The sequence below is a fragment of the Pecten maximus genome, chromosome 5 (genome assembly GCF_902652985.1).
Source record: "Pecten maximus chromosome 5, xPecMax1.1, whole genome shotgun sequence".
In the NCBI taxonomy this organism is placed as follows: Eukaryota; Metazoa; Mollusca; class Bivalvia; order Pectinida; family Pectinidae; genus Pecten; species Pecten maximus.
The window spans coordinates 16,262,348-16,280,190 of NC_047019.1; the positions used below are offsets into that span (position 1 = coordinate 16,262,348).

Here is a 17,843-nt window from a genome sequence, read left to right on the forward strand (position 1 = left end):
GGATTTGTTTCCCTTGTTACCGTAGAAACAGGTCTGTTGTGGTTACCGACATGGTTTTATCGGAGTTACGTCCCTTCCCTCACTAACGTGTCTGAACATGTCGCCAAGCGTAGGTTTGATATACATGTCTTATTAAAATATTTAGATTGCATTCTTTTCTAACCTTGAAATATATATATATATTCTGTAGATAACTCCATTTTTAATGTTGAAAAAAACAACAACTGATGGCCTTGAAGTACCCAATGGCATTGGAACTAGAGCGTGATAACCAGGGCATGATTTTATAATTTCAGCAGTAAATTATACTTTCTGAAATTAATTATTTACGTTCACGCTGAAACTGATTGTCAGCTAGACGGTTATTACACTGTACCACATGCATGTATCTTTTCTCCAGCTCTGTTTATGATTTTTGATGAAATAAACTGACTTTCAACCCCCGTACAAATATCTTTTGTAGACAATGATTGGTTTTAGTTATAAATATATTTCGAATCTCTCCGTAATTAAACCGTTCTGGTCCGTGGTTGATACATTCCCCTTTCTTACCATCCACGACTCAGTTTCTGCGAAATTGACATCCAACTCTATCTCTCCGCAATCGACAAATTTACCTCTCTCTCTATATCTCTCAACAATCGACAAATTTACCTCTCTCTCTATATCTCTCAACAATCGACAAATTTACCTCCATCTATCTGACCGCATTTAACAAATTTACCTCTCTTTCTCTCTGCAATTGACAAAATTTACTGTCTGAATGTCTTCGCTATTGAAAAAAAAAACTCTTTCTATCTCTCCGCAATTGATCAATTTGACTCTCTGAATATCTCCCCAGTTGACAAATGTAACTTTCTGGATATCTCCACAATTGAAAAATTTTAGTTTCTGAATCTGTCCGTGTATTTGCCCATAATTGACAAATTCAACCATCTCTGTATCTTCGTAACCTCAGTCATAGACAAATTCAACCATCTCTGTATCTTTGTAACCTCAGTCATAGACAAATTCAACCATCTCTGTATCTTCGTAACCTCAGTCATAGACAAATTCAACCATCTCTGTATCTTCGTAACCTCAGTCATAGACAAATTCAACCATCTATATATCTTTGTAACCTCAGTCATAGACAAATTCAACCATCTCTGTATCTTTGTAACCTCAGTCATAGACAAATTCAACCATCTCTGTATCTTCGTAACCTCAGTCATAGACAAATTCAACCATCTCTGTATCTTCGTAACCTCAGTCATAGACAAATTCAACCATCTCTGTATCTTCGTAACCTCAGTCATAGACAAATTCAACCATCTCTGTATCTTCGTAACCTCAGTCATAGACAAATTAAACCATCTCTGTATCTTCGTAACCTCAGTCATAGACTAATTCAACCATCTCTGTTTCTTTGTAACCTCAGTCATAGACAAATTCAACCATCTCTGTATCTTCGTAACGTCAGTCATAGACAAATTCAACCATCTCTGTATCTTCGTAACCTCAGTCGTAGACAAATTCAACCATCTTTGTATCTTTGTAACCTCAGTCATAGACAAATTCAACCATCTCTATATCTTCGTAACCTCAGTCATAGACAAATTCAACCATCTCTGTATCTTCGTAACCTCAGAAATAGACAATTCAACCATCTTTGAATATCTCCGTTCATAACGGGACAACTCTTTGTAACCTCAGTTATAGACAAATTCAACCATCTCTGTATCTTTGTAACCGCAGTCATAGACAAATTCAACCATCTCCGTAAGACTGTTTACGACGGGTCAACTCTACGTAACCTCGGTAAAAGACAAATTAAATCATCTCTGAATATCTCCGATAATAACGAGTTATCTCTTTGTAACCTCAGAAAAATCTCCGTTCATAACGGGACAACTCTTAGTAACCTCAGTAATAGATAAATTCAACACTTTGTAGCTCTCCGTAATTTGCAGATTCAAATCTACCCGTAATTGACCAGTTTAACCGTGTTTGTATGTCTGGATTATCTGTCAAAAACACGTGCCATTGAATTATTACTGATACGATTGGATTGTCAAAGATATTTTTGTAAACAAGTTTGTGTTTAGCCTGTAAAATTGTAATAACTGGTTTAATATGATTGACATGTCAAACTCCCCGTTGGTAGTTGGAGCCCGGGGCAGTGGTACCGAATGAAGGTTTGTTTCCATGTTACGTACACAGCTTGCCAGTATCAATACTTATATCTCGCCGTCAACATGTCAATCTCAAAATCCGACTATGACCAGTGGGCAGTTTTGCCAACAGGTATTCTCCGATCTCGTTAGTATTTTCTCTCGAAAATGATGTTTTGATTTTCAATTCAGGCAAAATGAAATAACGAAAATCGGGCAAAAAGCAATCGTACTTTGAGCATAATGGCTGCTATAGGTAAGCCAATATGTTCAATATGTAAAATCATATATCTCCGTATTCAATTCAATTTTATTGCATTCTACATCCACATAGAACAGAAATCTATTTGACCATTTACATGAAGTCCTGTGATGTTATATAATATACATTTTTGTCAATTTCTCCCATAATTTGCTCATTTTTAATTATGGATCTACGGGACTACTGATATATAATTATATTTAAATATGTATATAATTTTATATAAAAAAAATACTTTTCAGTTTCTCTTATTATACCTACACTTGTAGAAATATGTATGATATCTATGACCTCAATTTTGTGCAAAATATTTATCACTGAAACATTTTGGACTAAATGCATATACTGAAGTCCAGTCCATTGTATTTAATTACGGCGATAAATCATGCTTAAATACATTTTATATGTACAAATATTGAGAGATGTTTTCCGGATTCAGGGCTCTCTATCAAACACCGTGGTTTTGTTTCAACTAGCACTTACGGGGTTTTTGTCTTTATCATAATTATTATTAGTTCGTAACATGAAGCGGAGATTATCTGTTTTCGTGGGAAGTCCCTCTTTGGAATAATAATGAAACTGAAAGCAGATTTAGTTTTCGAAACTTAAAAAATTCCAGTCTTTTCGCTTTAGCTAAAATGAATAAGCAACTCTTGAAATACAGCCTGGTCACTATTTAATGTTACTTAGTTTAATTGCTAATTTAAAACAAAGATTTTTTCCGGGAAGATCACGCTATGCTACATCAATTTATCAAAGGCGCGGCTTCAGCTGTCACGCCGAAAAACACCGGACCAATCAGATTGTCGCAGCTTGCGGGTGTAGGCGGGGCTTCGATAAGAGAGTAAATTTCATTCACAAATGTTCTCACTAGCTCTGGAATGCTTCCATTTCTCATTCATAGATACGATCTGCTGGTGTCTGTGTGCAGTCATTGGTTCACGTAGTCGTTCAGTTCGGGTGGCCTACTTCAACTATAAATAGAAACGTAGGCCGGCAACGCTATTGTATTATAATGTTCACATAATTTTCAATAAAGGTATATTTTGTTATCAAATATATATCTGTGTATATTTAAAACAAGTGAAACCTATTTTTTGTATTAAAATTGTGTTATACCGGCTTTACTAACAATTATCTGACGACAACGTGGTCGATTTCCTTTACAGCTGGAACCCACAAATAAAATGAAATATTGACACAATGAACGCCCCACTCTGAAACAGTTGACACCTCACTAGCGTTTATATCAGCATAAAGCTATGTTGTATCGAAAAAAAATCATTTAGAAATATATTTTACTACACTAATACGCCAAAATGACCGCTAGGTATAGCCGCCGTCCAAACCCCAGTCGGCGAGTGTTACTAGCTTTGTTTACTGCAGAAAGATCATGAATATTCATTTTGTGTTCAGCTGAAAAAGGGGAAATATTGCGTTGATTTAATTCATTGAAACTGTCGATAGTCAGCTAACAGCTAGATTTGTATACCATAGTTGTTATCCATCGCAAATTATACAAAAATTGATAAAGATTATCCATATTTACCAAAAAGATCGAGATTGATCGTTAAAATTCTCCCTACTCGCCTAAAGCGCATGCGCAGTGGTTGACAAAGGAGCCCAGTGATCTGAGATCACATGTATAGCTTTACATCGCGAACTGAGGGTGGTATATAAAGACCGAGCTACACTGACAGATTGTTGGCCGGTGAGCTCTCGTGTGAGCAACACTGCAGCGAGTAACTCATTTCCCAAAAATCTACTCTTACAATCATTGGATAACCGGCCAAACAAGATCTACCGTTACGATTCTACCTCACACAAAAGATTGCTAACCACGTTTTATACCGACAACTATTCAGCCAGGGCCGACTGTGATAAAATTGACTCCGAAAGCATACCTTGTGATAGTCTACAGTTGTGTGGACTGTGTCTATTTATATTCTTTGCTGGAAAACATCACTGAATTAATATTGAGTTGTTTTCGTCTTAATTTATAACAGTGATCATCCGATCGGAAAAATGAACATGTTAATGTGTTGTGAGACTGAACAGCTCCGGAGAGCTTACAAAGATCCTGTGTTACTCGAAGATGACCGTGTTCTCAACAACTTGCTAATAACCGAAGATCGGTACCAACCATCACCAACATACTTCAAATGTGTACAAACAGACATTAAACCATACATGAGGAAAATGGTCGCCGAATGGATGTTGGAGGTAAATTATATTCTTTCTTCATTTTGGCCCAATATTGTTCAGTGTGTGGGGCCCCTGGCCTTGCTGTGTGAATGGTAGGATCGGATGAAAAAAAGAAAATATTTCTTTATTTTCATTGATTGACTCTTATGACAACTAGATTTTCTGAAAGTTAAGTTTATATCGTTTACGATGACGTGTATCGTTAGTTTGTGATGCCTATAGTTTATTTTATATGATTTAATGAAATCTGAGGCGTGTTCTCCACTCAACCTACATCATACAAGATGGCGGGGCATGGAATGCCATCACACTTAACAAATAGTTACTATTTTCAACTCGACATAACTTTTTCATTTCTCAACATTAAGTTAATATTTTTCCATGGTTAGCTAGTTTAAAGTCTACGATTTACGATGATGTATTGATTGCATGTGAAATTTATCTGCAGACATTTTTTCGAATTTATGTTTAAGGAGCATTTTTACGTCTAAAACACCCACGTTTTTGGCTATTTTTGCAGAGGTGGCTACACATATTTGATTACTGTGAATTCATTAAAGCTTTTATTTTACTTATTTTTCCATGGTTACCTAGAATGTAATTTATATTTTGCATTGCATCAAAAAGTTTTGCAATATCTTTAAAATTGTGAATCTTATGATTTTTTTCTGGGACGACCTAACAAAGAGAATAGGACTGATTTCGTTGGGGCCGCTAGATACATGCGCACTGGTAACCGACTAGGGCATGTGTTCTCTGATAGCCAATGTGAATTTTTCTTGATTTTTAGCTCGAATTTACTCACATTCCTTTCATATTCAGGCCCAAACATCACTTAAATTGACAAAGCGAACTTAGAAAATTTCTTTGGATTTTTTTTTCTGGTTTTGATGTTGAAATACTTGCAGCTTCACTGCAATTTTCTAGTTTGATCTCTGTATATTATTGTTCATTATTATATATATTTGTTGTTTATTTTCTTACAGGTTTGTGAGGAGCAGAAATGTGAAGAGGAAGTGTTTCCTCTGGCCATGAATTACTTGGACAGATTTTTATCAGTTATGGACATTCCCAGGAATAAATTACAACTTCTTGGATGTGTGTGCATGTTTCTGGCATCTAAATTAAAGGAGACCAATCCACTTACGGCAGAAAAACTCATCGTCTACACTGACAATTCTGTAGGAATCGAGGAATTGATGGTACATACTCCTTTGTGATTATAAAAAAATACTCGGAAGTTCCACTTGTGAAATAAATCTTAGCTATTTCTGGATTTGATATTATTTCCAGATCCAACAAAAATTATTTAGTGTCCTCTTCTGAGTTAAAACAAATCTTGACATGATGAAGTTTTCATTTCATAACGTTATTTGGTTAAATGCCAAGTGTTGGCTTGATGGACAATAACGTAGTACCTATTTACAGGTAAATTTAGGCAGGCCTCGGTATGTCAGTCATGCCTCAGGTAATCAGTGCTAGCGGAACTACATTCCATGGTTCATACTTGATAAATTGAAGCAAAATATACTAGTATTTATCCATTGTCTGTCAGCCATATAAATACTTCATCTTAACATATTCCCAATAATCTCGTCGTGGTAATAGCACAATTTTTATTATTTGATTTCAGGATATGGAATTAATCGTTCTTAATAAACTTAAATGGGACCTATCCGCTGTGACACCTCATGACTTTCTGGAACATGTTCTAAGTAGACTTTGTATGGACAAAGAAAGATGTGACTTGATCAAGAAGCACGCGCAGACATTCGTGGCACTGTGTTCTACTGGTGAGTACTTGTGACGTCATTTACTCGTATAATTATGTACAACTTTGTAGTTGACCTACAAATTGATTTGTTCATTTCTTGTGCACCGGATGATATGTGAGCAGATGTCAAAATATATTATGATTATTATTTTTGTGTTGTTGTACCGTGTCCATGTAAATGCGTGTTTTTTACGTTTCGTCACGTTTACTATGCTATCGCCATTCATAAAATCTGCGGTGAAATCGGATACTCTTTCATGGTAACTGCGTATTTTGCACGCGTTCAACTTGGGCTACAGTGTGTTGGTTCTGACAAGCTCAGCTGATAACGTTAACGGTGACAGTTTGTCATAATCTACCTCCCCCCTTGTATGAAACCTGACCTCAATAAGAACGGAAGTGGTATTTTACTTGACCAACACTAGGCAGGTGTGAGCGATATGGGAAATCTGGGATTAGCCCTTGAAAGGGATTTGTGGTTTAGTGCCAAGGACCTATCGAGTCTTTACTTTATAGTAGTGTGCAGGCGATTTGCATTATAATCCATTCAGTGTTAAATTATTGCCAAGCTTGTAAATTATTCTAGGCCAAAAACGAATTTTACGACCGACACGAATTTAACGTTAACTGGATTGTGTGTATTGCACATTAATATTGCGTGTCTCTAGCCTCGCGTGTATAAGTCATCCCGAGTTGTTTCCCTTCCAATAATCACAAATTGCGTAGAAAGTTTGGCTTCGTCGTAGATCGATCAAGATTTAATAAAAACCTAATTTTCTTGTTTGTGTAAATGAACATCTTTGGTAAATAGGACGACAAATGTGTGGCTCCGTGTATATTCTGTATTGTATTATGAAATGGCCCACCTGAAACAGGTGACAAAGTCACAAAGCCAATATACAACTTGTCAAAGAAGCGTGACGAATCGACAGGTGACAATCGCGCGACCTCCGATACTTATCAGCCTAAGCCCTAATTATTTATATTTCTTTTTTTTCCTTGAGAAGATAATCACCTTTAGTATTTAATGAAGAATTTTCGGTTTTTGCATTCAATATTTTCGGATTGTCTACGTTTTAATAAAGAACAAATTAAAGCTATCAACAATATACGGGTAAGCATAACGTAATATTGACGATCTATTTTTCTAATTTCAGATTGTAAATTCATGATGTATCCTCCCTCCATGATTGCTGCCGGTAGTGTAGGGGCCGCCGCTCATGGTCTGCTAAAAACCAACGACCTCAATGTACAGTTGTTACAGAGACTGCACGAGATCACGAGCATAGATGTGGTAAGTTTTCAATGGTCACTTTTCGGTCTGTAACGCAAATAATTCTTGTATATTTTGTAAATTCCATAGAATGAGAAAATATAGTAAATTCTTTAATAGTTTAATGGTATTATACCCGGAACACGGGACACTCATTTTGACCTGGTCACTGTGAAATGACCTTTGGCTGAAATCAATAGGCATAGTAAATTAATTTATGGCACGTCTGCCTTCCCAGTCATAGGTTTATAACACCTGTGTGTGTTATGTCCAAGCTTGACCCCCTAGCCTGAGACTGACCATCAATGTCTGGCTGTTAGACTATGTAATAAATCTGTTGTGATTCCCAGTGTAATTTAGCCAATTTGACAGTACCCCGGGGTAGCCGACACTTCACTGTAGATCTAGCTTGCAGTTTGTTTACCGAAACGACTCAGAAGTTTCTTTCCAGAGCTTTGTTGGGTATAAAAAGTGTTGATTCCAAGGTCAAACCACAGTGGGACAACTATTGTAATGGTCTAAACCATGAATTTATACTACTAATTAACGCTTGATATGTATAAGATTCTTGTAAAAAAAACAGTACTTAAATACACCGTTTTCTTCATTCAAATACATTATTAGGTACTTGTTGTCACTAAGTAGGACTTTGTTGTGTTTTTTCAGGACTGCCTACGGTCATGCCAAGAACAAATCGAACAGACACTAGCCACAAATTTATCCAGCATGGCGCAAACGTCGGAAGCGCCGATGGTAAAAGTTGACCACAACCACCATCATCACTTGGAGGGTCAACCAACAACACCGACCGACGTCCAAGATATTGTGTTTTGAATTCTAAAAGGAGACAAAAACTTTTGTTCCATTCGCTGCCAAGAAACTTTTGCATTTTGAGTCGAACCAACGAATATATTATCATGTATAGGAACTTTTGAAATTTTTTCTACTTGCGACCAGGAGTGTGCGTTTCTGCTGCTCCAAAAACTTTGATACGTGATGCCACATTTGAGAAACCCAACGATGTCTACATAAGTGACATCAGTGGTTTGTGTGTTCAGACTTTTTCTCATAAAACGTCATCAAGTTGAGCGTTAATATGTGACATCAGAGTATTATGTGTTCAAAAAAATGTGATAAAAATAATATATCCCTTTCCGATGTCGCTACTAACGCTCGCTTGAAATCATTTCATTCACATGTCTCAAATTCGATGGGACCAAAAAACCCCGCGAAAAATGTTTTCAAAAGTTTTGTTATCCGACAGAGGTATTGAAACCTTCATATGTTATTGTATATAATGTTGCTATTAAGTTTTCATGTTAAAAATACCATTGACACAAAAATGTATTTTCGCTAATTCTCCCCTTTCCCCGTTGTTGTGTTACCTCGGTCACAAATATTCACCATTTCAGTTTGATCAATATTTTTTTCTTTTTTTATTTACATATACGTTTTGAAAAAGCCTTTCATCTGGTCAAATTTTGTATTGAATTATGAATTTTTTATAAATTCTTTTTTTTTTTAATGACAAAAATTGCAAATAGTGAATTGAAGAGACCGTAGGTTTAAACTTAGTGCTATGAAATATTGAGATCGACGTGTTATTTTCGAGTGCAACATGGGAGGGTTTTTGAATGGAGGAATATTTTCAAACATTAACATACTGGTATCATCGAAATTTCAAGTAAAGCTTTTCATCAACTCATCGAAAAAGGTAACGAGGAGATCCACCGAGGTCTCCCGTGAAATGTGTTCAAATATATATTTATTTTATATTTAAGTTAAAATATTTTTTTCAACTTAGTTGGAAAAACGATGCATTTTGATATTTTGAATTAATTTATTTATTAATGAGGACCGTAAGATTGGAAGTCCGCTGTATTCCTTTCGTGCAGGAGAGCGTGGTATTTGTGCCATTGTATTTGCTTATGAAAATTTAAAATATTTCTAATTGTGATAAAAAAAAGAAAACTATCCCAAACTATCTTTACCTCTGATTGTTCATAGAAAGTTTGGAAACTTGGGTATCTTTGATCCGTGTGTTCTACCTCGGCTCAACCGAATCTTTCCCGTTATCAGTGACAGACAGACTTGGTCACAGTGGCCCTATGAAAACGAAGACGTGAAACGGCTACGCTATGGTGTAGAAAGTGTTTTGTGTTATGAAATGCCTATCCAATTATTAAGTAAATATGTATGTATACTGAAAATCCAATCTATTTACTATTTTACTTGCGATTTGGTGAAGAAGAGAATTTGTATTTATTTTTTTAATGAACGAATTGCCCCAGTCGTTTGTAATGCATGTCAGAGCGCCGAACCCTAGTTTACATATAGGGCAGTTTGGGGTTTGTCGGATCCTCATAGGCAACTTCTGTGCTTTTTTTCAGAACACAGGAATTGTATTGTTGGACAGGGGGCGCTCTCGTACACTTTTTATCCCGCTTTATTTTTGTGGCAGTATTTTTTTTATTTTACATAAAAAATAAGAAATGATAGGCAGTGGCAATAGATATGATAGAATTATTGTCTTTCAAGGTTAAACTGCAAAGCTAAAACGTCTGTGATAGAATTTAGTTAACTTTGAATCTACTGTACCGTACAGACTTTCGAGTTGACTGGTACAAATCTTGTACAATTTTCGTTTTGCGAGAGTCATAAGCCCGAGAGTATGGTGTATTAAGTATAAGTGTGTGAAGTTCAGAGTTAAAGAAGGCGTATGATGGGAATATATGAAGATGTAGGAGACGTGAAACATCTTTTAGAATATCAAATTAATTCACTTTTTTTTGTTGGCAAATTCAAAAACCGGTTTGGATATTTAATTTTCATTTAAATATTTTATTTCAAATTATGTAGAATCAAATCAGATAATCTACATTTTAATTTTATTTGAAAATAGATTTATATCAAAGAAAGTGAAATGTGTGTTAAAACGATCTATTAAGTCTCGGGAGCTCAGCTCTATATTCTATTGGTTTGTTGGTCACGTGCTCTGTTGTATACGAGTGAAATGCGGTTATTCGGTTACAATCCGGAAATCGTTTTCGATTTTAGATGGTCAGGAAATCTCGGGAATTGTCAGAGGGTGTGGTTTTATACCTTTCCTGTGTGAAAGGAGGGACCAAATGTTTGGGACGGGGGCCGATTTGTCGTCCCCTAAACCAAAAACAAAACTGAGCTATTTTGTTTTATAGAAAGAAATAAAATAAAATGTTCAAAATTCAAAAAATATTTCTCGAGTCTGTTGTTTTATACCGACAATGTGTCAAGAAACGAGATTCAGGTGATCCCTGATGCCAGAAATCCAGATGAAGACTGATAACAGTTATGCATGAGATATGTGACGTGAAACAACAAATTTAAAAGCGTGACTTCTGACTAGAAACCATACGAATGATCTCTGACGACAAACTATACGCTGGATCTGACGAGAAACTACGAATGATCACTGAGGAGAAACTATACACTTGAATTTTGACAAACTATACGCTGGATCTGACGACAAACTATACACTTGAATTTTGACAAACTATACGCTGGATCTGACGACAAACTATACACTTGAATTTTGACAAACTATACGCTGGATCTGACGAGAAACTACGAATGATCTCTGATGGGAAACTACGTTGGAGCTGTGACTAGAAACCACAAGCATGATCTTTAATGAAAAACTATACACGTGACCTCTGACGAGAAACTATACGAGTGACCTGACGAGAATCTAAACGCGTGACCTCTGACGAGAAACGAAATCTGCGTAACTGGCGAGAAACTACGTACAAGAGGCTGAAGATGATATAATACTATATAAGTTGGTTTGATTATGATTTAGGTTGGTACGGTACTCCATACCCAGATGACAAAAATAACGGCACAACAATGGTTATTCACCAACACGATTTAAAACCAGACTTGTTCGTTCTAAAGGATAGGCCACAAGTTTTTATAACTTATAAAAGCCCTCTCATCAGATTCGTTATATTTACTTTATATTAAAAAAATAATAATAGTAAAGATTTCATAATTTTCTGTTCATTTCAGTAGGTTATTTGGTGCTTAATGATGTCATGCCCGATGTCCTTGGCTATAGGTTCAAGTGTGAATAGTTCGTTAGAACATAACAGTATATGAAATTTTGCTGATTATGATAATCCATAAGCTGATTGCAGAATTAGGTGAGTGATTACGAGGTAGGCAGGAGAACAAACAGTTCAGGCCAGGGTTACACCCGATGTATACGGACATGAATGACGGTGTCACGTTAATTAGTGTATTAAAGTTGGTAAGCTTTCCATCCGATGACCGAGGAGATTTAATAGTATTAAATGAGTAAACCAGACGCCCGAACTATTGTGTTCCTTCTAATTCAGCTTGGCCTCGTCATATTTCCGTACTGTATATCATAACTTATTTGCATTGATATTTATTGAAAAGTATACAATATATCATTTGTTGCCTTTTGATTATAAACTATTCAATTTGCAGCCATTGCGAAACGTGCAAACTCTGAACTCGTTCTCCACTTTGTAATTTCTATTGCTGTTCACGTATATTACGACTTTGTATATTATAATATGTGCTAATGGGCAATATGGCCCACAGTTAATAAAGAAATTGAAAAAAATTGAGACAAATTGTACCAAGCTATATTAATCCCGCAGGTTTGGCGGATATACGCGCGCGAGGGGTTTTAGTATGGGAGGAAACCAGAGTACTTGGAGAAATCTCACGTCGTTGGTCAGGTGACCTCATACCTTTTCATGCGTCCGTTCGCGGAATCGAACCCCGATCGGTTCAGTGATAGTCGAGTGTGTTACCACTGTGCCACCGACCTCCCTCCGCTCCAGACTGCTTTCATAATTTTTTTTATAATTCAATATATGAGTATATCACTAAAACAATTCATCATTGACTTTGGTTGTTACTAGTAAATAATTCTAAATCCCGTTTCATATTCAAGAAAATATTAGTTGTTGGTTTTCTTAATATACTGGCACTGTTAGCTGAAACAGCTTTTGATTTTCTTCACATGTCAATATTTCGTTATTTTGACAGCACTATTTTCCATAATTTCGTAGTCGCCAGCAGATCTCGACCATGATGCCTTTAGTCATATTCTTGTACAAGAAATTTAAATACTTTACTTTTATTACATAACGAATCGAATAGCACTTATGTGGAATTTCGAACAAAACTTTTTCTATTGCTGAGAAAATTTTGAATGGAAACTAATGACTCGTCAAATAAATCGGAGATATTTGCGAGAACTTCATTTTTATCGCAGCTTTCATTTGATTATTTCTTCCCCCAAACACCCGCTTTTAATGATCGGCTCACTAAAACGAGGCAGACGCTAGTGTCATTTCACAATAACCACCTGACATAAATTACGTCAAAATAATCACGTGACATAAATGACGTCAAAATAACCACCTGACATAAATTACGTCAAAATAATCACGTGACATAAATGACGTCAAAATAACCACCTGACATAAATTACGTCAAAATAATCACGTGATATCAATTACGTCAAAATAATCACGTTACCTCAATTACGTCAAAATAATCACGTGATATCAATTACGTCAAAATAATCACGTGAAATCAATTACGTCAAAATAATAAAAATGACGTCAAGTGCCTAAGGAGCGATGTTGTCGGAAGACTTTCAGTACCTTATCATTGATACTACCCGACAAAGTTATGTTTACAATCAAAATTCGTCTTCGATATCTCTGCCGCCCGACACCTGGAAAAGCCCAGAACCTACGTAAGATTTAACAATTTGGCCAGGTTTCTTTAAATTTCTGAAATATTGCTATTTGCAGTCAGGAAATACACGTGATCGTGAACGGATGTACATAATATTATATCATTTAGGTATTGTTATCAAGGTCGTATATCTTTGATATTGTGTGAAGAAAAGAATGCATGTATAGATAATTGTCGAATAAGTGTAACCTAAGGCAGATAGGTTTGAAACATAAGTAAAAATCGCTATAATTTTCCCAGTATCCCAATACGTCATGGAACAAAAAATAATGTATTCTTAATAATAAGCAATCTAACTACAAAATGATAATAGATATTTATTCAGTAAGTTTGACTTCAATTCACAAAACACGCTATCATTACGGCAATGGACAATTTTACACTGCATGAATTAACCATCATCAATATCGGGAGTTTGGTTTTCGTTCGTCTAACGTCCTGTCAACATGGAAAGTCGTAAGTTATTACATACATATGTATACATATATAGTGTTTATATGACAGGTATTAGTATGATAATGTCAGGGTATCGGGCCTACCATCATTGCGCAATTGAAACTTTTGTGTTTTTTATTTTTATTTTTTAGAACAGCGGTATAATTAGGTGTCGTAGATCGTGAGTTCGAGGCCCGGTCAGGGGCCATCCGGAAGTCCCCGGGTTTTTATCTTCCAATACAAAAAAACAAAAACAAAAAACAAAAACAAAAAACCAAACAAACAGAGGAATTTCGGATGGGTCAGGGGCACGAGTCATAAAATTGTCTTCCTTCGTCATTTGTGCTGCAATGCTATATATCTAATTATTAGCACAATGTATCATAAGCAATATGTGTTGTTGATCTTAAAATTACTGTCTTTGTTTATATTTAAATCTACCTTTAAAATTGTACAAATTTAAAGTTTAAACACACACATACAAAATAATAAACATTTGAACACGTCTACCAACCCTGAAAGTCAGGCTTTTTGTTAACATGTCACATTGTGTTGTACAACAGATAATCTGGGATAATCAGATTGACCAAGATATTCTGTACAGCACGGTATAATCACGGAATTAGTCTGTTATGTCATCATCAAAATAAATAATGATCAGAGTTTTTGTATTATAAATACTATGTACCTTTGAGACATTAGCTATGTGGCTAAAAATAAATTGTATTGAATGTATATAGCCTTATTACTGTATACAGATACAGCTCTGGCTGTAAAAATATATGTATATATATCTATAATAAAACTATTCCGAAACAAGTTATCATGATCATCTTATATAAATCACGCTTGTTGGTTCAGATGAAAGCGCGCGAGGGGTCTTAGTTTGTGAGGAAACCGGAGTACCCGGAGAAAACCCAAGTGATAGAGTAGGCCATATTTTCACGTCCGATCGGGGAATCGAACCACGGCTGCATATTCTCTGCACTGTAATGTTTACGAGAATGAATAATTCTCAATGTCTAGGTGAAAGGCAAGTGTGTTACCACTGTGTCACCCGACCGCCTCACTCCAGTATACAATATAATTAAAGTTAAGTATAAATAAAGTTAAGTAATTTATACACAGACCATTTACCGAATAATTTCAAAAATATATATTTCGAAAAAACACCCCCTTACAAATTTCCATTGTAGTAATTTAACTTTTCAGTTATTTGGGCGGTCAACCAGTAAATAGTTTTTAAATGGTGTGATTTTAATGGATGAATTAACGTGCTTTTAGTGACAAATGCAGCTATTTTAGTTGTACGCAGCGGTATCTCTTTGTTGCATGAGACAGGTGCCCCAGAAATGATTACGTCATCTTAACCTGAGACAGGTGCCCCTGAAATGATTACGTCATCTTAACCTACCAGCCATATGGCATCCCAATGTTCCTCTGATAGGAAAGGTAGGTAAAGGACAGAGATATAGGTACGCATTGTTCAGTAGATACACGATTGTCCCGATACTGGACATCAAAAGCGCTTCACAATACCACCAATCCTTGACCATTCGCCGATGACCCCCGTGGTCGGACAGTTGTGATAAAAGCTACCGCTCATCTCACACCCCCGTCTCACCTTAGGCGTTCAAATTTCAAAAGATTTCGTTTCTAAAATCATTCTTTATAGTTATCTATCAGTTGTGTGTTTGCCGGCCACATGATGAAAGACTACACTTGTAAATCGCCGAGGGAGTGAATTTTGTCCCTATGTAGCGATGATGGATTATCAACTAATCGTTATATATATGGATATATGTATAGATATGTTCACACTTTCTGGTATAGCCAGAGGACAAGTCTGAACAATTTAGAAAATCATAACGATTATGGAATTCTCTATTGTATCTAAAGAAACTTCCGTAAAAAAAATAACAAAACTATTTATTTATTTATTTATTTATGTATGGTATGCGCGCCATTATTATTAATACCTGAATTTTTATTTATTTTTTACAGATTTTACCGCGACCTACAACAATAAAACGTCCAATCAATAATAAGGTTAGACTGAAAACCTTGGGACTTAAATAAAAGATGAATATAAATTTGTCAAAGACTATTCAAACCTTCATATACCTAGTCCAATGAGTCCTTTAAAAATCTCGTCCTAAGAAAATTTCAATCGGACTGTCGCAATATTATGGATGATAATGCTCTCTTCAACACATTCATAGGTTCTAGTCTGTTTTGCGAGCGATTGGGTCGCTATCAGTCGCAAGCGCTTGTTGAATCAGTGATCCTTGTCTGTTTGGCGAGCTCCTGTGGTCCTTGTCTGTTTGGCGAACTCCTGTGGTTCTTGTCTGTTTGGCGAACTCCTGTGGTTCTTGTCTGTTTGGCGAACTCCTGTGGTTCTTGTCTGTTTGGTGAGCTCCTGTAGTTCTTGTCTGTTTGGCGAGCGCCTGTGGTTCTTGTCTGTTTGGCGAGCGCCTGTGGTTCTTGTCTGTTTGGCGATCATCTGTGGTCTTTGGCCATTTTTATGAGTGTCTGTGATGCTGTGTCTTGATACAAAATTTATATCTGGATCCGGTTTCGCCAAAGGCACTTCCGGTCAATTTGATGGTCTAGACCCATATTATGAAAACAAGACCTCCTAGAGAGACTGGATAGAATAAATTAGATAAGCATTTCATATGATAAACACTCTCTGATTTCTACTGTAAATGAGCCGTCATCACATCAGGCTTATCTTGTACCGGTTTACGCCTTTATGTAACACCGGAAGTTGAAATGTAGGATCCATTATCAAAGGTATTTCGTGGTGTGACGTCAGATATCTGACCAAATAACCAGTACTCATGTCCTTTTTTCAGTATGTGTAAAATACGGGAAGTAGCTTGTATGTAACAGATTTATGTAAACGAGTAAGTATGCAATAAAAAACATGAAAATTTTTCAGCTTATCATTAGTGTCGCCTGGGCGATCGTGCGGTATATTAAATGCATAAAGGCGATTTGTTTACCTACTGAAGTATATTAGCTTAACTTAAATGAAGCCATATGGGGACTTAATAGTATTTTTCTCTTTAAAAATCTTAATACGTATGTTTTTATAAATAGCGCGAAAAAATATTTACATATAATTAACTTCATTGCGATTGTCATCAATTTCACAGCTGGAAATCGTGTACGTTGAATCTGGACCACTAGGTCAACTTTGAATCAAGAATTTGAAATGTGAATATTTAGATAAAAAAATATTACCAGTGTCCATTTTACACATATGAAATAGTACGACTACATCACGGGACGAACTGTACGAATTTCACAACTGAAAATGGTTTTCTTGTAATGTATTCTGAGCTGATGAATCAATGAAGAATGTGAAGATTTAAAAGATTAACAGGATACTATGTCCGTGCGTTTGGTTAAGTGCTGTTTCGTTTAATTCCATTTTAACGATATTTATATGGCTATCCAGCTGACCAGCGTTTACGAGTTAAAGGCTAGCACTTATATATATCTGCTAGATACCTATATTACATTCCAAAAAAACAGGAAGTGCTACTAATATACTAATATAAGACAGATTACCCGGCCGCCCTCACATTCCGGCAGATTATCGAAATGTGGAGTGCACACACAGGAGGAACGCGGTGAGAAGATCACTCGCGAGATGGATACTAACGTTAACTTACTTAATGAGACTACATACATGGTTATTACATCAAAAATGAAACAGATATATTTCATTCCGAAATATTTTATTCAATCAAACATTTGAATTAATGTACGTACAATATTTCATAATAGGGATAGAATTTAGATATAAAATTGGATTGGACACCAGGCTAAGCCTATACAGGTCCTTTCCGTATACAGATATATTGTGTAAAGATTTTAATTAGGTTTTATATCATGAACAGCAGTTCGTGGTTTAATGATTAGACTATTCATGTTGGCGAGCTTTTGGCG

The 17,843-nt window shown here is 35.9% G+C and overlaps 1 protein-coding gene across 1 annotated transcript; it reads left to right on the plus strand.

Annotated features, from left to right (window-relative positions):
• The first annotated feature begins 4,056 nt into the window (after window positions 1-4,056).
• On the plus strand, window positions 4,057-10,901 carry LOC117327319 (G1/S-specific cyclin-D2-like). Its single transcript, XM_033884246.1, has 5 exons — window positions 4,057-4,638; window positions 5,607-5,822; window positions 6,254-6,413; window positions 7,552-7,688; window positions 8,334-10,901. The coding sequence occupies exons 1-5, from the start codon at window positions 4,441-4,443 to the stop codon at window positions 8,499-8,501; spliced, it is 879 nt and encodes a 292-aa protein (XP_033740137.1). The 5' UTR covers window positions 4,057-4,440; the 3' UTR covers window positions 8,502-10,901.
• The last annotated feature ends 6,942 nt before the right edge of the window (window positions 10,902-17,843 follow it).

Bases quoted from the DNA above. Each gene is read 5' to 3' on its own strand.
- LOC117327319 (XM_033884246.1), top strand. From the start codon at position 4,441: ATGAACATGTTAATGTGTTGTGAGACTGAACAGCTCCGGAGAGCTTAC. The intron at 4,639-5,606 runs GTAAATTATATT...ATTTTCTTACAG, and splicing joins TCGCCGAATGGATGTTGGAG to GTTTGTGAGGAGCAGAAATG. The intron at 7,689-8,333 runs GTAAGTTTTCAA...GTGTTTTTTCAG, and splicing joins AGATCACGAGCATAGATGTG to GACTGCCTACGGTCATGCCA.